We start from the raw sequence: 23,980 nt of genomic DNA, 5'->3' as shown, positions 1-23,980 counted from the left end.
AGGAAAATTTTAGTTTTTGAAGTTGAGGAAAAAAAATCTAAGTCCACCAGATATTGCTGTTGAATTCCCAAGTGTAGTAATTGCTGATAGTAAATGTCCATGTAGTTGATTAAATATTTCGATGTTGATTAAGTTGGATGGCCAGACCGGCCGTTGCAGCTTGTGTCCAAAGGCGGCCGCTCGGACCCCTCAAGTACCCTGAGATACCGCTCGCCCGCACTATGAGAGGAGCAGTGGTGTTGAAGCACGCCGCGCCCGCGGTGAAAAAGCAGGTCGCGGGCCAGTTACAGGTTGTGCGCCGCACATCAGCCTTGGCCGGGAGGAGGGCTCCGGCTCGCCGTGCACCTGTCGTCCTCGCTGGAGAAGAGGGGGCCCTTCCTCTATCCCAGTCGCGCCACGGCGCCGCGCGGCTGCGGGGGCACTGAAACATTAAAGCTAGGCGGCAGAATTTTGTTGGACCATCATCATTTTTTTTGAGGGCACAGGCTTTGTGGAGAGGTTGAGGGGCCAGTGGCGTGCAGATATCCATGGCATTTTATAAGCCACTGTGTGTGTGGAGCAGGAGACGGGAGCGTGGTAATGGCCGTAGCAAGGACAGGATGGCAGTTCAACTGATCGGGGGAGGTTTACAAAAAACATTACGCTTAAAGGAAACAGATTGCAAGAGCAGAAGGCCTAAAAGCGAAACCTCTCAGAGAAAAAGAAAATATAACCTTCCTATTTCTTTCAAAATAATATGAAGCAAGTTAACACAGAAATTACACCGGTTTCACCTGTGACAGGTGAACCCTAAATATCCTCTCGGTGGCTGGATTACTTAATAACAACGTAACCGGCGTAAGGAAATCGAGAATGATACACGGCCCATGAAATCTGGGGGCAAGCTTGCCCGCGGGAACAAAGTTCTTGACCATCACCTGGTCACCTACCTTCAAATTGGTGGGTCTCCGTCCACGATCATATCTTTCCCTAACCTTTTCATGAGACACCTGAAGATTGGCTTTAGCTTTCTTCCAAAGATCTTTGATATTATCCGGATCTATTGTCTCGGGTAGAATGTCACTCAGAGACCAGAGGTTAGAGAGCGGCGTGTTGGGAACGAACTTAAACATCAAAGAAGCTGGAGTAAACTTGTGAGATTCATGAACCGCCGAATTCAAAGCAAAAGTTAACCAATGCAGGGACGTGTCCCACCTAGAATGATCTCCATGATGATAGGCAATAAGCGCGGACCTGAGATTACGATTAACCCGTTCAGCCAGAGATGGTTGAGGGTAATAAGCAGAAGTCGTCACATGAGAGATGGACAAGTCAAAACAGAATTTACGAAAAAGATTTGATGTAAACGCCTTAGCATTATCAGACACAATATATTGGCACGGACCAAAAGAAGCAAAAATAGAATTTAGGCAAGTAATGGTGGACTGAGCGGTAGCCAGCTTAGTCGGAAATAACCAGGAAAATCTTGTAAAACCATCTACGCATACAAAGATGAACTTGTTGGCATTTCCCTTTGACTGGGGGAAGGGTCCTACATAATCAATATACAGGCGTTCCATGGGGCGTGACGCTTGATGCGAAGACAGAAGGCCTACCTTGGTGGACATGGTTGGTTTACTAAGCAAACAAGATTTACAAGCTTTTACTAGTTCACGGATTTCACCGTCCATACCCTTCCAGATGAACCTTTCACGAATCTTTTCACGAGTTTTAAAGATTCCAAGATGCCCCCCTAATGGGGTCTCATGATAGTACTTGAAGATCATAGGTACAAGAACAGCTGGAACGACAACCTTCATCATCTTATCATGCCTTGATGGGCAACATAAAACACCATTCCTCCGAACATAAGGGACGACATGTTCCCCAGAAGAAAGGGTTTCCATTATCGGAGCCAGCGTCGGATCTTCACGTTGGTATTTCTGGATATCCCTAAAGAGCATGGGAGCATCTGTTAAGATGGCATTAACATCAGATAGCATGGACTCGGGAGGTGAAGAACTATCGACCGGATCATGGGTCTCGACCTCGTTGGAAAACATACGGCTGAGTCCATCAGCAACAACATTTTCGGTACCTCGGATATGCCTGACATCGAATTGGAAGGCAGAAATACGGATGGCCCAACGGGCTATACGACCAGTACGACGCGGCCTACCTAAGACCCAGCTTAAGGCTTGATTATCTGTCTCCAGGTCGAATTTGACATGTTCCAGATAGAGACGGAACTTTTCTAAGGCAAATAAGACTGCCAAACCTTCGAGCTCATAGATGGAATACTTGGCTTCTTGGGCCGATAGAGTCCTAGATGCATAGGCGATGGTTCGCCTCCCTAGTTCAGTCTCTTGAAGAAGGACTGCAGCTACTGCTGACGACGACGCGTCAGTTTGGACGATGAATTTCTTTGAGAAATCAGGTATAGCAAGGACAGGGGGATTACAGAGAGCTAATTTAAGATCTTCAAAAGCGGCTTGTTGAGAAGGTCCCCACTCGAATTTGATGCCTTTCCTACGAAGAAGGTTTAAGGGCGCCGCTCTATTAGCGAAGTTAGGAATTAACTTCCTGAAGAAATTCACCATACCAATGAACCTGGCGATACCTTTAATGTCCTTGGGAGGTTTAAAATCACGGATTGCCTGTGTTCTAGAATGATCGACGGCAACACCATCAGGTGACACAATATGCCCTAGGAATGACATAGAGGGCTTCGCAAAGGCAACCTTGGACAACTTAACAGTTAACCCAGCCTTACGAAGGCGATTAAGAACTTCTCGCAGATGATCTAGATGTTCTTCAAAAGTCTCCGAAAATACGACGACATCATCCAAGTAGTGATACAAGTACTCAAATTTGATGTCGGAGAAGACCCTATCTAGCAGCCTAGTGAGTACAGCTGCTCCCGTGGGGAGCCCGAAAGGCACGCGGTTGTATTCATACAAATTCCAATCCGTGGCAAACGCTGTAAGATGTTTAGACTCTTCCGCTAGGGGAATTTGATTGTAGGCCTGATTCAAATCCAAGATGGTGAAGAACTTGGCCTTACGGAACCATGAAAAACAAGAGTGAAGGTCGGGAAGGGGCACAGATTGTAACACCACCTTCCGATTGAGAACCCTATAATCAATGACAGGCCTGAAGCCCCCTTGGGGTTTCGGGACTAGAAAAATAGGCGAAGAATACGCCGACTTAGAGGGCCTAATAATACCATCCTTCAACATCTGATCGATGATTTCTTTCAGAGCCTTCATTTTAGGTGGAGATAGCCTATAAGGTGGAAAACGGACAGGAATCGAATCCGTGACCTCAATTTTGTATTCGATAAGGTCAGTAACACCAAGAGTATCAGAGAAGACCTCTGGAAACGACTGACACAACTTACGAATACTATCAGCCTGCTCCTCAGGTAGATGTCTAAGGTCTAACAACATCTCATTCTGGGTAGGCGAAATAGATGAACATGACGCAGAATTACATTTTAACAAGGGGATTTTACAATTGGAAGCAAATTTGAATGTGCACGACTTACTCTGAAGATCGAGCACAAGACCCGTGTGAGAAATAAAGTCGGCTCCCAATATGATGGGGCAAGACAAGTGCTTAGCCACAAACAATTTGATTTTCCATGTAAATTTAAAAATACGAATTTTGACATTTACAGAACCGAGAATTTCTAATGGAGATGAATTAGCCGAAACATATTGAACAGGAGATGAACCATAGTCAGGTAGTTTACCAACCGATTTCAATTTTGAATACCATTGATCCGAAATAATTGAACAAACACTGCCTGAATCTAATAGAGGTGTTATAGGCTCATTATTTAACTCAATTTTAAGAAAAGGAACAGGTGCGGGGGTATCTGCCGCAATCCTAAGACACTCTTTGGGGCATTCAAAAGATGAATTTGAAGACTGAACGTTCCCTGAATTTACGACCTGTTTGCCAGGGGCTGAGCCTTGGGAAGCAGAATTAGTCGACTCAGCCGAAGCCGCTAGTCACTTATTATTAGTGACATTGGTGGAAGTTGCACCAAAAGTTGAGCAGGAGGGGGTGCTATTTGAATTTGGGCAATTCTTGGCGATATGTGAGAAAGCCCCACATTTAAAACAGCCTTGTGATGAGCCAGCTCCATTATTTGCCCTGCTAGATTTGATCAATGGACACTTGTTCCGAAGATGGTCAGGCGACCCGCAAGCGTAACATTTACGAGGTGTGACTGATCGGCGAGGTGGAGGCCGAGTATTACTAAAAGAAGGCGGGGGTTCTTTCGTGACACGCAAAGAATCGGCGTATCTAACTCCTTCCGCTGAGACGGCCAATGCTTCAAGTTCAGAGAAGGTTTGCGGGCACGCCGCGAAACACAAATATGACCTATAGGATGGTGAAATTCCTTCTACAATAGCCTGTACAATCTGATCTTCAGGAAAATGAAGAGCAAACACCCTAGTATAAAACTTAATGTCTTGTATGAAATCAGCCAGATTTTCATCCAATCTCTGTACTCGATAATAGTACTTCTGAATCAGAGATGACCTCGCGCGAGCAGGAATAAAATTTGCAAGCAAGTGTGCGTGATAATCTTCAATAGATGACTGTTCAGCTATGGCTCTTACTATTTTGTCTGAGAGAATACCTATTGCATAGGGATAGATGATTTGCAAAATCTGACATGGAGAAAGAGAAAAAACAAGGGCATGATCCTGAAATTCAACTAAAAACCTTAAGAAAGAAATAACTTCACTGGTAGTGTTAACCGAAAACTTCGAGATACCTCTGAGCAACATTGCCAATGGATGAGGCAAGCTGCTGAACCCAGGTGACATAGTAGGTAAAGGTTTCAGTGGCAAAGAAGTTAATTCAGAACGTACATTATTCAACGATGCACGGCGTTCAGACTCGTTGTCCAATGGGGCAGAGATCGTTTGAGCTCCAACGGTTATCCTATTGACTTCTCCCTTAGGAGGCTCTTCCTCGCTACCTACATTCACCGTGGTGGGTTGATCGATTTTGGGAGGAACTTCCCCAGTTAACAATTGGGTAACCTTACTGGATAATTCAGAAATACTTTCAAGCAACGTACTAGCTTCCTCTGAACGTCATTCAACTTCAGCGACAACAGATCGTTAACTCTATTTGAAAAATGAAATAGCCTGGCTTGCACACGCTTAATTTGATTCGGAGAAGGATCATTTTCGTCAAAAAAACTAACTACAGATGCTAGCCCAGTAGTATTCTCGGTGATCGTGGAAAGAGAGTCGTCAATTTCTTCCTCTCCCAAGGTGGGGATGGAAATGGGCAAATCAAGGGACTCTCTAAGCTTGTTTGTGTCTACTGCAACCGTGCCTCCAGATTGCACATTTCTAATAGTTAATTCATAGATCAACTCCTCCTTGCGCAAATAGTTGAGATGGAGAACATCGCGAGGGCCGGGCATGATGACAGAACAATTTTGAAAAAGAAAAAATCAAAATTTCCAGCAACAGAGAAAATTGTTAGAGTTCGAATCAAAACAATGTTTAGCCGTCAAAAGGGGCTAAATTGAGACCCATTCAACCACGCTCTGCGACCACTTGGAACGGAGTTTTCCGTGGTAGTTAGAGGTGAAAGAAGGTGCGGGGGGTGAACAGGTCTCAGGCTACGAAATTAAAGTGAATTTAAAATTTAACAAGGTTAGCAAAAAACAAGAAATAACAATAATGGCAGGTACAGAGTAGCAAAACCACTAATCGAGAATGTACAATTACAGGATTTGGGGCTCCGAGAGCCAGACACACAATTCTTGAGCAATTAGCCCAACTTTACGATATACAGAATTCAACAAGGGGGCAGTAGACCCCAATCATGCCCAGGAGCACTTGCTCCCAATTACATCATAAAGCCTCCTCGAGGCGCACAGAAACAAACTTCAAAAGAGCGATCTGCTCTCAAAGGTTAAGCCTATCAAAGGCCACACCAAACTCCACCTTCAAGTTGTCCTCTAAGGACATAAACACAGGGGTAACGATACCCAACCTACTGAGGCCTATTAAGTGAGAAAATTTAATTACATGGCCTCTAAAATACCAATTTGAGAGGAGGCGAACTTGCGCTCCTAATACACTTTGTTTAAAACCTACTTGGCACTAGGCCGTTAATGCAAGGGCTAATCCCATACTAAAGAGGTGACTTTAGAAGGAAACAATTTACATTGCGTTAAGGAAGAAACGGTTGTGAAAATAAGTTCACCTCAATGCAATATGAGAGGGAGCTCGAGAGGGTTAAGCACTCTCTATCCCAATATGAAGCTTAAAAGATAGGATAAATACAAAGTGTCTTTATATTTTAGGGAAAGTTACATGGTGGAAACGCTTCGGACCCGCCCCGAGAGTTAAACTGCTGAGCTAGCAAGAAAAGAAGTTATTAATCGGCCATTACCTTGTTGTTGAACTGCTGCCCGAAGGAAGAGGCGCTTCCCGCCCCCTGCTATGTACTTTACACACTGAAAGATGTTACTGAAGTGGCGCAGAGACCCTAAAATCAGCAGTTTATATACTCTCGTAGAAAGTTCGAGGCGTTTCAGGAAGGAAAACACCCGCCCACAAACATTTTATTGGTGGATAAAGAAAACCCCTACACAAGATGAAGAAGAAACACATTATTGGTGGAAAATTAATTAAAGAAATTCGGGATTGGCTAAATTCAAAACAAGGGGAAAGAAAGGGTTAATATTGCCAACTTAAACGATGACTGAAAGAAATTTAGCAAAGAACAAACTTTTGAAATTAAATTTTCTCCAAAAAAAAAAAAAAAAAAAAAAACTACAGTTCTTTCACTTCGCACTAGGGTGCACCGTTGTAGTTCTTCAGTAGTGTCCTCTAGAAGAGAATGTTCACACTTCTTACTACAAGCAAAACAAAAATTCGTCGAAAACAACACAGTTCAGAAACTTCAAAATTTCCAAGTAGTGACATCTTCAGGGTAACTTGAAAATTAACACATAAGACAAAGTTCAGACTTCTTCCAGTAGGGGAGTTTCAACTGGCGCAAGGTTTGAATTAGCGGCGTGGAGGTGTACCGCCCGGTACAATATTAATAATAATAATAATAATAATAATAATAATAATAATAATAATAATAATAATAATAATAATAATGGAATGGCGTATGGCTTTTAGTGCCGGGAGTGTCCCTGGACATGTTGGGATCGCCAGGTGCAGGTTTTTATTTGACTCCCGTAGGCGACCTGCGCGTCGTGATGAAGATGAAATGATGGTGAAGGCGCCACATGCACCCAGCTCTCGTGTCAGCGAAATTAACCAATGATGGTTAATTCCCGACCATGCCGGGAATTGAACCAGGGTCCCCTGTGACCAAAGGCCAGCACGCTAACCATTTAGCCATGGAGCCGGAAATAATAATAATAATAATAATAATAATAATAATAATAATAATAATAATAATAATAATAATAATAATAATAATAATAATAATAATAATAATAATAATAATAATAATAAAAGTAAATGTCTGCACTCTCCTGATCTGTGAGTTTCACTGAGATTAACCCCCTGCCTGCGAGCCGGCGAGCTAAAACTTGTAGGCGTTTTACTGCCGGGTACAAACTAGGTGAATCCCCTACCTCAAGGGCCACACACAGAACAGGCCAGTTCATTAAACGGTCTTCCTTCATAGCATAAATATAAATGCTACTCTCTCAGTCTCATTATCTGTCGTCATTCGCTAACTAAGAGATAAGTAACCTTTCCCCACGTATTACAAATTTATGATACCATGATCTCATAACATGAAATCCAAATAACATGTTTTCCTCATGTGACTGCTAGCTCCCGACAAGAAATACGGAATAGCTCGGAGACAGACTGGAGTACAAATTAAAAAGAACGTAAAATGGATAAAACACTAAATTCCGCTATAATAAATCTAGAATTCCGCCAAAAAAATCCTCTGTCCGCTGAATGATATATTTCTCCGCCGACAGTCTTCTAATTCCGCCAAATTTAGCGGAAAATCCACTAAGTTGGCAACACTGCTAGAAAGTGGTCTGTTGCTGAGAAAGCTATCGGCACGTGGGTTGGCTTCCTCCCTGTCACTTTTGTCATATTATTCGGAGTGGTACTGTGTTAGTTGTTGCTGCTTTATGTATTTATGTGTTTGATTTCCGAATATTATTTTAGTTCTTAGTTAAATTTTTTGTAACTTAATCAGTGGCTAGTTGTATACAGCTCTATTCTGTATTTAACATGTGCACTTGTTGAGGTTATTGTCAGGAACTTATAATTTTGTTAGTGATTACGAAATTTCATATTTATCAGCAATGACGAGTTCTGTCTTAAATGCTGCACGAGCTTAGGAACGGGTCAAAGTTTATTAAATTACATTAGACCAACATGTCTTATTAAACACTCAGCCTGTATGAAAGGGTGATATGCCGCAGATGGAGGTAACTACAGTATTCCTTTTACAATAATGGCCTTTGTTTATACATCATTTGGCTAAGTGGTAGTGATAAGGATGGGGATGATGCTATTTTTCTCGCTATGAGGCCAGTCATTGCTTTGCTACAGGGTGGGAAGGCCATGGTAGAAAGGTAGTAGTTAATATGGTGTAACAAATAGGAGATCAGTTGGTGGCTTCTACATCAGGGTTTATGCAGTTAGACTGGAGTCTTGTAGAACAGGATCAGTGCTCTGTAGATTTTGTTATCGTGGCCGTGAAGAATAATGTTAACATTTGTGGGGAATGGGATATGTAGTGACCGAAGCTGTGCGAGTAACTTTGTTCGTTGTTGCTCATACCTGGAACAAGAAAATACTATATGGTTCAGATCCGCATCATCGTATTCGTCATGTGGGCAAACTTTCGAGGCAGTCACTCGGATGCGGTGGAGGTGGTGAGGGGAGCATCCGTGTCCAAACCTCATCCTGACATGTCTCCTTGCAATATTGTATTTCCAGAACCAGGGTTTCTTTTTTGGTATTGTTGTTTGCAAGTGTTGCGTAATGTGTTCCTCGTTGGTGGCTAGTTTTTGTCCATTCAATTTCCACTAGGCATAGGCTCTTCTTTTAACTAGCGGAATAAAGCCAGTATATGCAAGCTGTATCCCTTGAAACATGCCACAGATTGAGGTAACTATGACAACGCAGCGTACTTCCTAGTTACTGCTTTCGCCGCTCAAATGCCAGACTCGAACTCTCGTGGGCCCAACTATAGGCACTGAACGAATTTTTCTTATTAATTGTTTCAAATGAACAAAATCATTTAGGGTTTTAGAGCCTATCTTGTACTCTCTCCATTGCGATGCCACGGTATCACCATCCAAACCAAAAAGCTCAGTTGCTTTGTATAAATCCGAATTGCCATACAGACCTCTCATATTACTACTTGTTTCTTTTTTTCAAACACGGAAAATTACTTCAGTCCATCACTTGCAGGAAATCTTCTTTCTACTTCGTCTACTAAACCCTGAATTATTTGTCCTCTTACTTTGTCCAAATCCCTCCCTCAGAATCGCATTTACAGTACGATAAATTCTTTCCCTGGGAAAGAATCAAATAAACATTGTCTTTCACGCGCATTTCTTTAAGGGCCTATATTGCAGTATTACGATTAATTTTGCTTTCACCATAAGAAGCCAACGGCCGTAGCCGTATTGAAACACCGAATCCCGTGAGATCTCCGAAGTTAAGCAACATTGGGCGTGGTCACGAGTTGGATGGGTTGCCACGCGCTGTTGGTGGGGGGTAAGGGAGTGGAGGAGCGGAAAGGAACTGGCTACCCTACCGCACGTAAACTCAGGCTCAGGAACACCTCTGCGGAGGTTCGGACATGCCTTCGGGCAGAATAACCCTTACCTTAAAGCCAACGGCCGTAGCCGTGTTGAAACACCGGATCTCGTGAGATCTCCGAAGTTAAGCAACATTGGACGTGGTCAAGAGTTGGATGGGTTGCCACGCGCTGTTGGTGGGGGATAAGGGAATGGAGGAGCGGAAAGGAACTGGCCACCCTACCGCACGTAAACTACGGCTCAGGAACACCTCTGCGGAGGTTCGGACATGCCTTCGGGCAGAATAACCCTTATCTACCATAAGAAAACGATTAATTTTGTATTCTTGTACTTATGAGGGACAGTACACACGATACATCTAATAGAAAACCAAACATTATATATTTTTACTCTGCGACAGCTTTCTGTGTAGTCCTGCAAATGTACAACGATCTTTACTCAAAACTTAACATTTTTCAGATTCACAGATTAGATACTGCATGATGGATTTGAAAACTACCAATAAACAGTCCTCACTTGAAATCCAACGAACATGGAAGAAATAGAATGGCGTATGGCTTTTATCGCCGGGAGTGTCCGAGGACATACTCGGGTCGCCGGTGCAGGTCTTTTCATTTGACCCCCGTAGGCGACCCACGCGTCTGGATGAGGATGAAATGATGAAGACGACACATACAGCCAGCCCCCGTGAACTTTTTGACATTCAAGAACCCTGAAACACCTCTCACTGCCGCAATATGTCTCAGTTCAGCAGCTGCTGAGTGTCTACTGAAAAGTTTGTTAAGTTCGTCTACTAAGCATTCAAAATTATGAGCAGCATTCACAACACTGAGCCGTCGTGGCTCAGGCGGCAGCCCGCCGGCCTCTGACCGCTGGGTTTCGTGGTTCAAATCCTGGTCACTCCATGTGTGATTTGTGCTGGTCAAAGAGGAGGCGGGAGAGGTTTTTCTCCGGGTACTCCGGTTTTTTCTGTCATCTTTCATCCAGCATTTATCATTGCCCCAGAGGAGTGCGACAGGCTTCGGCAGCCGGCACAATTCCTGTCCTCGTCAGTAAATGTTTTTTTTTCATTCCATTCCTGACCCGGTCGAATGACTGGAACACAGGTTGCAGGTTTTCATTCACAATACTAAAACTTGTTCTGAAACAAGGTCCATTCAATGAGCCATACAATGCACGCTTTTCTTTGTTTTTGTTTTGAGAGCGAATACATGTAGAGTCCCAGGACGAAAACTATGTAATTTTACTCATCTTTTCCCGGGAAATACCCGATGTGTCGGAAAATCTCCATTGTACTGCACTGGCGGGGTATGGGGGATGGGGGACAAATGATCTGACATGGAGACGGTATTTTACCAAGATAGTTTCTCCCGGAAGGTGATTTACTTCTTACAGAATACTGTTGATCGCAACTGCGAGCTCACTGCACTGGCTTTGCTGCACCTTGATTCAATCTCACTATAATAATAATAATAATAATAATAATTGTACCAGGTGGTACACCTCCACGCCGCTAATTCAAACTTTGCGCCAGTTGAAACTCCTCTACTGGAGGAAGCCTGAACTTTATCTACAGTGTTAATTCTCAAGTTTCTCAGAAGATGTCCCTACTTGTAAATTTTGAGTTTCTGAACTGGGTCGTTTTCGATGTATTTTTGTTTTGCCCATAGTAAGAAGTGTGGACATTCTTTTCTAGATGGCACTACTGAAGGACTACAATTATGCACCCTAGTGCGAAGTGAAAGAACTGTGTTTTTGGAGAAATTTTGGGTTCATAAGTTTGTTCTTTGTTAAATTTCTTTCAGGCATTGTTTAAGTTGGCAATATTAACCCTTTCTTTCCGCCAGTTTTGAAATTGACCAATAAGGAATTTCTGTAATTAATTTTCCACCAATACGGTGTTTCTTCTTCGTCTAGTGTAGTAGTTTTTGCCATTATCCAATAAAAGGCTTGTGGGCGGGTGTTCTCATTCCTGAAACGCCTCGAAGTTTCCACGAGGGTATATAAACTGCTGATTTTCGGATCTCCGGGCCACTTCAGTAACATCTATCAGTGTGTAAAGTACGTAGCAGCCGGCGGGAAGCGCCTCTTTCTTCGGGCAGCAGTTCAACCACCAGGTAATGGCCTTTTAATAACTTCTTTTCTTGCTAGCTCAGCAGTTTAACTCTCGGGGCAGGTCCGAAGCCTTTTACCATGTAACTTTCCTTTAAAATGTAAAGACACTTGGTATCTATTCTATCTTTTTAAACTACAAATTGGGATAGAGAGTGCCTAACCCTCTCGAGCTCCCACTCATATTGCTTTGAGGTGAACTTACACTGACTGACAGAGCAAATGCAACACCAAGGAGGAGTGGTTCGAAAGGGATGAAAGTTGGGGAAAAAACAGAGTCGGCACGGAAGAATAATTGATGTTTATTTCAAACCGATATGCAGGTTACACAATGCGCACGGCATCGACTCAGTAGGATGTAGGACCACCGCGAGCGGCGATGCACGCAGAAACACGTCGAGGTACAGAGTCAATAAGAGTGCGGATAGTGTCCTGAGGGATGGTTCTCCATTCTCTGTCAACCATTTGCCACAGTTGGTCGTCCGTACGAGGCTGGGGCAGAGTTTGCAAACGGCGTCCAATGAGATCCCACACGTGTTCGATTGGTGAGAGATCCGGAGAGTACGCTGGCCACGGAAGCATCTGTACACCTCGTAGAGCCTGTTGGGAGATGCGAGCAGTGTGTGGGCGGGCATTATCCTGCTGAAACAGAGCACTGGGCAGCCCCTGAAGGTACGGGAGTGCCACCGGCCGCAGCACATGCTGCACGTAGCGGTGGGCATTTAACGTGCCTTGAATACGCACTAGAGGTGACGTGGAATCATACGCAATAGCGCCCCAAACCATGATGCCGCGTTGTCTAGCGGTAGGGCGCTCCACAGTTACTGCCGGATTTGACCTTTCTCCACGCCGACGCCACACTCGTCTGCGGTGACTATCACTGACAGAACAGAAGCGTGACTCATCGGAGAACACGACGTTCCGCCATTCCCTCATCCAAGTCGCTCTAGCCCGGCACCATGCCAGGCGTGCACGTCTATGCTGTGGAGTCAATGGTAGTCTTCTGAGCGGACGCCGGGAGTGCAGGCCTCCTTCAACCAATCGACGGGAAATTGTTCTGGTCGATATTGGAACAGCCAGGGTGTCTTGCACATGCTGAAGAATGGCGGTTGACGTGGCGTGCGGGGCTGCCACCGCTTGGCGGCGGATGCGCCGATCCTCGCGTGCTGACGTCACTCGGGCTGCGCCTGGACCCCTCGCACGTGCCACATGTCCCTGCGCCAACCATCTTCGCCACAGGCGTTGCACCGTGGACACATCCCTATGGGTATCGGCTGCGATTTGACGAAGCGACCAACCTGCCCTTCTCAGCCCGATCACCATACCCCTCGTAAAGTCGTCTGTCTGCTGGAAATGCCTCCGTTGACGGCGGCCTGGCATTCTTAGCTATACACGTGTCCTGTGGCACACGACAACACGTTCTACAATGACTGTCGGCTGAGAAATCACGGTACGAAGTGGGCCATTCGCCAACGCCGTGTCCCATTTATCGTTCGCTACGTGCGCAGCACAGCGGCGCATTTCACATCATGAGCATACCTCAGTGACGTCAGTCTACCCTGCAATTGGCATAAAATTCTGACCACTCCTTCTTGGTGTTGCATTTGCTCTGTCAGTCAGTGTATTTTCTCAACCGTTTCTTCTCTTCTAATGTAATGTAAATCGTTTTCTTGTATAAGTCACCTCTTTAGTATGGGATTAGCCCTTGCATTAGCGGCCGATAGCCAAATAAGTTTTAGTAAAGTATATTAGGAGTGCAGTTTCGCCTCCTCTCAAGTTGGTATTTTAGAGGCCATGTAACTGACCTGTTTCTTCACTGAATGGGCCTCAGTAGGTTGGGTATTTTTACCCCTGTGTATATGTCCTTGGAGGACAGCTTGAAAATGGAGTTTGGTGTGGCCTTTGATAGGCTTGAACTTAAGAGCGGGTCGCTCTTTCTTAAAATTTGTTTCTGCGTGCCTCGAGGAGGCTTTACTGTGTAATGGGGAGCAAGAGCTCCTGGGCATGATTGGGGTCTTCTGCCCCTTTGTTGAATCTTGTATATAGTAAAGTTGGGCTCATTGCTCAATAATTATGTGTCTGGCTCTCGGAGCCCCAATCCTGTAACACTGTAATTGTACATCCTCGATTGGTTGCTTTGCTACTCTGTACCTGCCACTCTTGTTATTTCTTGATTTTGCAAAGAAAATATAACCTTGTCAAATTAACTTTAATTTCCTATTTTGAGACCTGTTCACCCCAGCACCTTCTTTCACCTCTGCACATCCACAACACTCCGTAACAATAATAATAATAATAATAATAATAATAATAATAATAATAATAATAATAATAATAATAATAATAATAATAATAATAATAATAATAATAATAATAATAATAATAATAATAATAATAATAATAATAATAATAATAAAAGCAAAGTCAAAGTCATCTCCGTACAGGCCATGAAGGCCCTTGGAGGGGTGGAAGGTAAAGGCTTCCACTATCCGTAACCTCGGCACTAGATGGGGCAGAGTGGTTGGCTCTACACCCGGCCGCCTTTGCCCCCAGGAATTAACCTGGTACTCATTTTTGGTGTAGGCTGAGTGAACCTCAGAGCCATATGCACTTCCGGAAGTGGAAATCTCATTTCTTAAATTTTACGACTTCCTGACGGGGATTCGAACCCACGTCCTTCCGGGCGAACCGAGCACGCCTTTACCGCCTCGGTCAGGCACCCCGTAATAATAATAATAATAATAATAATAATAATAATAGCGGGCGAGTTGGCCGTGCGGTTAGGGGCGCGCAGCTGTGAGCTTGCATCCGGGAGATAGTGGGTTCGAATCCTACTGTCGGCAGCCCTGAAGATAGTTTTCCCTGGTTTCCCATTTTCACACCAGGCAAATGCTGGGGCTGTACCTTAATTAAGGCCACTGCCGCTTCCTTCCCACTCCTAGGCCTTCCCTATCCCATCGTCGGTGTCGGTGCGACGTAAAGCAAATAGCAAAAAAATTAGCAAGTGGTAAATGTGCAGACTAGAATCTGTTTTCTTATTTTCGGTGATGTTAATATTTCCTGCCACCAAATTAAATACACTGACTGACAGAGCAAATGCAACACCAAGAAGGAGTGGTCAGAACTTTATGCCAATTGCAGGGTAGACTGACGTCACTGAGGTATGCTCATGATGTGAAATGCGCCGCTGTGCTGCACACGTAACGAACGATAAATGGGACACGGCGTTGGCGAATGGCCCACTTCGTACCGTGATTTCTCAGCCGACAGTCATTGTAGAACGTGTTGTCGTGTGCCACAGGACACGTGTATAGCTAAGAATGCCAGGCCGCCGTCAACGGAGGCATTTCCAGCAGACAGACGACTTTACGAGGGGTATGGTGATCGGGCTGAGAAGGGCAGGTTGGTCGCTTCGTCAAATCGCAGCCGATACCCATAGGGATGTGTCCACGGTGCAGCGCCTGTGGCGAAGATGGTTGGCGCAGGGACATGTGGCACGTGCGAGGGGTCCAGGCGCAGCCCGAGTGACGTCAGCACGCGAGGATCGGCGCATCCGCCGCCAAGCGGTGGCAGCCCCGCACGCCACGTCAACCGCCATTCTTCAGCATGTGCAAGACACCCTGGCTGTTCCAATATCGATCAGAACAATTTCCCGTCGATTGGTTGAAGGAGGCCTGCACTCCCGGCGTCCGCTCAGAAGACTACCATTGACTCCACAGCATAGACGTGCACGCCTGGCATGGTGCCGGGCTAGAGCGACTTGGATGAGGGAATGGCGGAATGTCGTGTTCTCCGATGAGTCACGCTTCTGTTCTGGCAGTGATAGTCACCGCAGACGAGTGTGGCGTCGGCGTGGAGAAAGGTCAAATCCGGCAGTAACTGTGGAGCGCCCTACCGCTAGACAACGCGGCATCATGGTTTGGGGCGCTATTGCGTATGATTCCACGTCACCTCTAGTGCGTATTCAAGGCACGTTAAATGCCCACCGCTACGTGCAGCATGTGCTGCGGCCGGTGGCACTCCCTTACCTTCAGGGGCTGCCCAATGCTCTGTTTCAGCAGGATAATGCCCGCCCACACACTGCTCGCATCTCCCAACAGGCTCTACGAGGTGTACAGATGCTTCCGTGGCCAGCGTACTCTCCGGATCTCTCACCAATCGAACACGTGTGGGATCTCATTGGACGCCGTTTGCAAACTCTGCCCCAGCCTCGTACGGACGACCAACTGTGGCAAATGGTTGACAGAGAATGGAGAACCATCCCTCAGGACACCATCCGCACTCTTATTGACTCTGTACCTCGACGTGTTTCTGCGTGCATCGCCGCTCGCGGTGGTCCTACATCCTACTGAGTCGATGCCGTGCGCATTGTGTAACCTGCATATCGGTTTGAAATAAACATCAATTATTCATCCGTGCCGTCTCTGTTTTTTCCCCAACTTTCATCCCTTTCGAACCACTCCTCCTTGGTGTTGCATTGTCACTGTCAGTCGGTGTACTAATTCGTTCTCTTGGAACGTTATATCATGCTTCTTTCTTCGTTCCTGTTCAGTAGTGGACATAATGTAGCCTACGGTATGATAAAATAGTTGAAAACACCGAGTTGATCCCCACAGGCGACCTGCGCGTCTGGGAGAATTATAAATCTAATGTTGTAGTCGGCACAGACACACACCCGTCCCCGAACTGTTGGAAACCAGTAATGAAGTTTTAAGTTTCGTAGATCTAGAGAAGCCCCTGTTCAGCATAGCAGGTGAGGCCGCCTGGGCGAGGTACTGGTCATCCTCCGCAGTTATATTCCCCGATCCAGAGTCTGAAGCACCAGGACACTGCGCTTGAGGCGGTAGACGTGGGATTCCTCGCTGAGTCCGAGGGAAGAACCAACCCTGGAGGGTAAACAGATTAAGAAAGAAAGAAAGATCTGGAGAAGGCATATGGCAGAATACCAAGGGAAAAGGTGTTTATCAATGACTGATTTTGGCCTTGTAGGATATCTCCCTTTTATTATATCCCTTCTGTGTCAGCCACCAACGGCCATAGCCGTGTGGAAACACCGGATCCCGTGAGATCTCCGAAGTTAAGCAACATTGGGCGAGGTCAAGATTTGGATGGGTTGCCACGCGTTGTTGTTGGGGGTAAAGGAATGGAGGAGCGGAAAGGAACTGGCCACGCTACCGCACGTAAACTCCAGCTCAGGCACACCTCTGTGGAGATTCGGACATTCCTTCGGGCAGAATACACCTTTACTTACCTGTGTCAGCCTGTAGACTAGTTCCAGTTTCTAGTTCTATCCTTGTTGGCTTCTTTATCCGGTCCTGCTTATTGAAATTTTCTGTTCTTGTAAATTTTCCATGCTTTTCATCTCAGTACTTATACTGCATGTATCTCATCTTTTCAGGGAGAATTTAAAACTCGTTTTTTTCAGCAGTCTCATGCAGATACTCCAGGTTTGCACCTTCCTTTCCTGTTACGAGCACGAGTTTAGAATGGACGCTACTCTTTTCTTTGAAAAATTCTTACGGGAGCAACTTTTCTCCTCAGGAAGCCGTGGCAAAAGCGAGACAGGATGCAAAAAGCCGAGGTCGGTATCATGAAACCAAAGCGAAGCCTGGTAAACTGTACGCCAAGAAGTGTGACCTCGCTAAGGAAGAAGACATCCTGGCTGTCTTCAAATGGATAAAGGAAACACTTGGTGGTGTTGATATCCTGGTAAACAACGCTGCGCTTGAGAAGGAATCCGGTATTACAGGTAAGTACAAGTAGAACTACTGTTTTTTTTTTTTACAATTAATTGGCTTTACGTCGCAGTAATACAGATAGGTCTTATGAAGATGATGTGTTAGGAAAGGGCTAGGCGTGGGAAGGAAGCGGCCGTGGCCTTAATTAGTGTACAGCCACAGCATTTGCTGACAGTCGGGTTCGAAACCACTATCTCCTGAATGCAAGTTCACAGCTGCGCGCCCCTAACAGCACGCCCAACTCGCTTGGTAGTAGAACTACTGTACTGCTACGAATAAAACACCGACTGCTTTATTATTCTAATGTATTTCGGGATAACCCAGTAAATGCACACACACACGCATATAATTCTATTCAACCATGAATGATTACAGTTACTAACTGCTGTCTATTTACATGTCTCTGTCCTTTGCACACAGCAGGGAGTCCCGACTCGTTGGAATTACCATAGGCTCGCCTTACTTTCAATTCTCCACGTGTAGTTATCCCGCACAGCAACTGCGTGCAGACAGCTAGGGTTGAACACAGACTTCTGGCCGCACAACACACGATGCCTGTTCCTTGCTTCGACTGTAGTGATTTGCACAGTTACATTCAGTGAACAAGTAAAGAGCAAGAGTTCAGCAGTGCTAAACAGCAGGAAAGCTATTAGCTTTCGTAGAGAGCTTTGATTTAATCCTCGTAAAGATCCAATTAGTACTGAGGAAAGGATAATTATTCTAATAAAAATGTTTATTTCAATAATATATGCTAACAATATTAGAGGGGCAATTTTTGTCAGGTTATTAGAACAAAGCAGTTTTTTCATCTTAAACCTTCTATTGTTGCTGGAAATCAAAAATGGAAGGGGCGGCTCCCATTTTTAGTAGCAATGCTGAACAAATCAAGGTTGAAAAGACTTCGGTATTTATATAAAAAGGATTATTAGAGAATACAAACATTAAAATAATAGAGAAAAGTAGTGCAGCGGATGCTAAGGCTTGCACTAAGAAGTATTTTAGGGAAGCTTCTGTTGATATAAGGTCTTTTGTGTCAGTTATCAGGGGAATAAAAGATAGGAGGTTAATTTCTAATCCCATTCAAACCCCTAATCACGAAGTTGATGTAGTGGCAATGAGTGTACCTAAAATTAAAGTTGTAGTAAATAAAGTTTTAGCAGGAGTAGTGAAGATTAAAAAGGAGGACAATCCTATTTACGGGGTATGAACCCATTAGCTTATATTTAGCTTACCTTTTTGTTAAAGTTTATGAATATATCTAGGTGTATGGAGCACGAAAGTTTTTGATACTTTAGGAAATAGTTTAAATCTATTAGATATAATGAAGGTAAATAATTACATGATTTACTCTATCACAGTAATCCTTTTTATCAGGCACTTCATTGCTAAAAACTTTAACGTATGAATAGTAAGAATTGGTGCAAGGTGGTTGTTAGTGTTAAACAGTTATTTAAAGAGAGGGGGCGTTGTATTTTTTTGAAATTTGTTTGGAAAGTGTGCATTTTTTTTGCATTTTTGGTAACCAGCAATGACCATTAACATATTCCAATTACTCTCACGATAGCTGCTTCCATCGCTGACTCAGGGCGATCCTCAGTTCACAAAAGCACACACACACACACACACACACACACACACACACACACACACACACACACACACACACACACACACACACACACACACACACACAATACTCTATGGCAGTACACCTTCTATTCACTCGACGATCCGACGCAATAACAATCACAACTCCTCGTTCAGACCTCGGTGGGACATTAGCGACAGCCAACACATCTGTCGCCCTCAGCCCAGCCACAGAACCCCAACACACCGAGTCCCATATCGAGTCCCACAATGACTCTAATGCTGATGATACACGGAGCGGATTTTGTCTAGTCGGCGGCCGAGTCTGCCGCCGCGTCGGCGCATGTTTCTATTGTATCATATGGAATGAAACAGACACAGCGGTGCTCGCCGATAGGCGGCATATTTGCCGACCCGGCCTGTCGTTTGCTGGCGGTGCAGCGAGCGTCTTGAAGACTGCGCGCGCACTAGCGTCATAGGTGGAACACATACTGTTAGCTGAATTTACGCGGCATTATTGGTAAGTATTAATTCATACGGCAGCCATGTTTTTTTCTGTATTGTGGTCTGAAAATTGTAGTTTGTCTTGCAACTCATCTAACGTCGCGCTCGCTCTGTGTTTTGTCACAGTCGGCAAAAACCGCCCCTGGTGTATCAGTCACAGGCGGCAGCAGACACGGCTAAAACCGCTCTGCGTGTCATCAGCCTAACACTGACCGACTGACTGCTCGCGGCTAGCCTCACTTTTTATAGCTGGGGCGATGTGAACGAGAATATTCGCGATGTGGCTAGAGACAGAACATTCCCGTTGCATCTCCCAGAAACTCACAGGTAAACCAGCCGACGAGAACAATACACGGAAAGGCCTGCCCAGTCCTGGGAGATACCTGGTTGTCTGACTCACTAACTCCTTTTAGGCAGTACCAAAAGGGGCTACCACAGGGCTGGCATGTTACAGAATTCACGATTACCTGGTTAAACCATTAAAGCCCAATTTATATTACTATCTTATTACTAATGGAGGCTGCCTTGTTGTGGCGATAAGGGCGTATTCGATATTGACTGGTGGCCATGTCTGAGACACATATGGATATGGAAAGCTCTCTTACCAAAGAGACCTCATCTCACCATACTCTATAGAACTGGTTATTTAATTCGTGGTAGTTTCACAGGTCCAGAGCCTGTTTCTCCCTTTCGATGAACTGAATTCTACACTTGTCCACTCCCCATTCTATATAGATGACTCTTCGTTAGATGTACATAAATTGCTCGTTATCAGTTTGAGTTTCATTTATTGAGAGACATTTATGATCACTTGGTACAGGCGCAGCATTTGCCTGGTGTGAAAATGGGAAAGCAAGAAACACCCATCTTCAGGGGTGCCGACAGTGGGGTTCGAACCCACGATCTCCCGAAAATGGCGACATTTGATACTATTCTTTTTTTCCGTTGAACTAGAGATACTTTATATTGAATCTTCTTCCAAACAGTTCCACCAGCGATAATTAATCTCATATCTCCTTGCATCAGTGCATCGTGCGTGTTCTGTGAAAAATGTAATCCAAAATGACCGCAAGCAAAACATAATTATCTCACTCAAGTTACCCGTTTTCATACAGAAGTCTTAATATAATTGTGAGGGTACATAATTATGATGTCAATTTTAATTTTGTTTCGATGGTATTTTACTTAATCTATATATTGTTTTATTTATTTATCGAATATTCTAATAGTTTGAACCATTTTACATGAGTGTTCAAAGTAGACTTTCCCTGGCCGGAGGGAAAATGAGTTTCAAAAATCCCTTGTCACCAGTCTTCTGGAGGTTGCACACAGACTTAGTTCAAATGGACATACATTTTCGTAGAGGCGCTAACTACTCCAGATGGTACCCAGATAGACACAGTGACTATCAAATAAAACAGGTTCTACAGTGTTCCTATAGAATGGTTTTGACGTGAAACATGCCATTTGCAGGTGAGCATTTCTCTCTTGTTCGAAGGCTGCATGCTGTTGCGGAACGTAATGTTTAACACTTGTTCCTTTGGACCCCATTCTATGCTGTGGGGTTCATCAAGATTGTCGTCGACAACTCCGCAGTTGTCATTTATAAGTAAGGCCCGGATTTTTATGCAGTAACAAGTTAGATTGCAAACTAATTTGGTTAGTAGGAAGTGTCGGCCACCCGCTCTTCTATAGTGTAGCAAGAGTAACATAAATTATATGGGTTCTGATGGGCCGTACCCCTAATGTTTATGCAAACCCCATAGCACAGTCGTTGTAAAGGTAGTCTATACTTGTTACTCGCTTCAGGAAGTTTGCATTCTACCCTATAAATGCATAAAAATCCGGGCTATATTTATAAGTTATGTTGGGTTAATTCGATGCACAACTTAACAAAGAATATGTTCTTAAATTATGAACATATTATTACGAACACATTGTAATTTCTGTGTACATATTCCGCACTGATAGGAGAAATCCTCCGTTATATTTCTGTCTGTTCCAATACAGATGCCCCGACAGAAGACTGGAGAATCGTTGTGGATGTTAACATTCTTGGACTCTCCATCTGTACTCGTGAAGCTGTTCAGAATATGAGGGGAAGAGGAGTGGATGATGGACACATCATTCATATCGGCAGGTAAAATGATATTGTAATTTAGTGCGTGACATATACAAAGTAAAATTGAAAAGGACTTAGAGAAAGTTCAACAAGGGAAAAGGTTTTATGTGAACAGTTTTCCAACAAAAATTAAATTCAAGTTAAAATAATTTGCAGGCTGAATAAAACCTGCAGATGTTGAGGAAGGGATCCTGATATTAGTGGAGGCTGGAGTATATTTTGGTTCAGTAGATCGACGTGAACTGTTATCTGATATCCAGAGCCCGGATTTTGATGCATTAATAGGTTAGAATACAAACTTTCTGAAGTGCGGAGCATGCATAGTCCACCTTCGCAACGATTGTGCTATGGGGTTTGCATAAACATTAGGGGTACGGCCAATGAGAACCCCTATAATTTATGTTACTCTTGCTACATTATGGAAGAGCGGGCAGCTGACACTTCCTACTAACCAAATTAGTTTGCAATCTAACGTGTTACTGCATAAAAATCCTGGCTTTACTGATATCGATACTCGCGAAGAAAGGTTTTTTCCACCTGAGAGACGAACATTGCGGAACGTTGATAACCAGTAGAGAAGAATGGATTTAATGGTCCTTGATATCAGCCTCATTGTCGTGTTCAAGTTTACGTCTATCTTCTTAACAAGGCATCTTTCGAGCCACCTTGACCCACAGTATTCAGCAGCGGAATAACTACACACACTTGTGCTTTTCATGAGATGGCCGCTAACACACGTGCTCTGATTTTGTGTGGTTTTCTAGAAAGGTGTTGAGTAAGTGTCAGCGATCTGTCCAATGTTACAACCGGGTATTTAGGATGTGTTTTGTGGTTAAGTTACATACAGTTAGCGTGGGTCGATAGTTTCCTATTGGAAAGTCTTTTACTCGTGTAGAAGCAACATACTTCTTATATAACCATGCTAGAACAAATTCTCGAAGTAATCGCGTAGTGAAATTAAGTCATTTGTCAAGGCGTCCTCGATCACTGCAGTAGATTCTTAATTATGTCACTATGGTCCAGTCGTTAGCATATCCAAATATCCATTACAAGATATTAGAATCAATTACGAAGGTAAAATTAAGTGTATCCTCCTAATTGAATACATCATATAATTCCATCATTAGATGGAGTAATAAAATTCAAACATGTTTCGGCTCGTTTGAGCCATCTTCAGTGAAAAAGGGAGAGGTTGGACTAATTTACATAATACAAGCTAAAAATGTGCCAAAACATAATAGAGGAACAAATGAAAAAACAAAAGAAAGACATGACGGAAATGAAAACAACCCAATACACAATATTTACCAGTACAGCATGTGGAGCAAGAAACGACTCGCTGCGTTAAAATTCAGCGAAAACAGAGTTTAATACAAAACATAATTGAATCTAAAAACTGTGTTACTTAAGAAGAAAAGAAATGAAAATAAATGATATAGATGGAAACGAACAATAAGTGCACATAGCGAGGTTGCGGACCTCTTAGTTTACAAAGCATTGATTTTATAACAGTTCAAAACAGGATGACATCACTGTGATAAACTCAGGTCGAAAAATCTACCTTGGTAGAAACACGTGATTTGATTACTCCATCTAATGATGGAATTATATGATGCATTGAATTAGGAGGACACACTTAATTTTACCTTTGTAAAGTCCAAATATCCTGTTAGATGTTGGTGGCATGTCATACATGTATACGTTAAAGAGAAGAGGATCAAGAACATGTCAGCTGCTCACTTTGAACTTCCTGTTCGTTTTCTCACTTAGATGGACTGTGTGATCAATATTTTCTTTTCGAGACAGTTGTCAATTACACTCTCTATTTTACTACAGGGTATTACTTTAAGCAGTTAATATTTGTAATAAATACCATGATGGATAGATTAAGGAAATTAAAGAGGATATGGAAAAGCGAGAACACTCTGGAAGATTTGCAAAACAAAACAGAAAATCGAAAGAAACTGAGAAACATAAAAAATAAGATTTAAACCAAAAATAGACAAACGACACACAATGGAAAGGGTATTTACAGATGAGAAACGACAGGAAAGGTAAGAAAGAATGAAAAACTACTGGGAAATTTGCAAAGAAAACCTATCAAAGAGTATGGCCATAAAATGATTAAATGGT

At 43.8% G+C, this 23,980-nt stretch overlaps 1 protein-coding gene across 1 annotated transcript in view; it reads left to right on the top strand.

The window, feature by feature from the left end:
* The window catches only part of LOC136885932 (uncharacterized), a 120,582-nt gene that overhangs the window by 17,450 nt on the left and 79,152 nt on the right, over positions 1-23,980 (top strand). Inside the window, exons 2-3 of the mRNA XM_068230947.1 lie at positions 17,438-17,645; positions 21,736-21,865. Of these exons, the coding sequence (XP_068087048.1) occupies positions 17,438-17,645; positions 21,736-21,865 (338 nt within the window). The remainder of the gene's footprint in view (positions 1-17,437; positions 17,646-21,735; positions 21,866-23,980) is intronic.

The sequence above is a fragment of the Anabrus simplex genome, chromosome X (genome assembly GCF_040414725.1).
Source record: "Anabrus simplex isolate iqAnaSimp1 chromosome X, ASM4041472v1, whole genome shotgun sequence".
Lineage (NCBI taxonomy): Eukaryota > Metazoa > Arthropoda > Insecta > Orthoptera > Tettigoniidae > Anabrus > Anabrus simplex.
The sequence above is the reverse complement of the archived record's forward strand: the minus strand, read 5'-3'. Positions and strand labels throughout refer to the sequence as shown.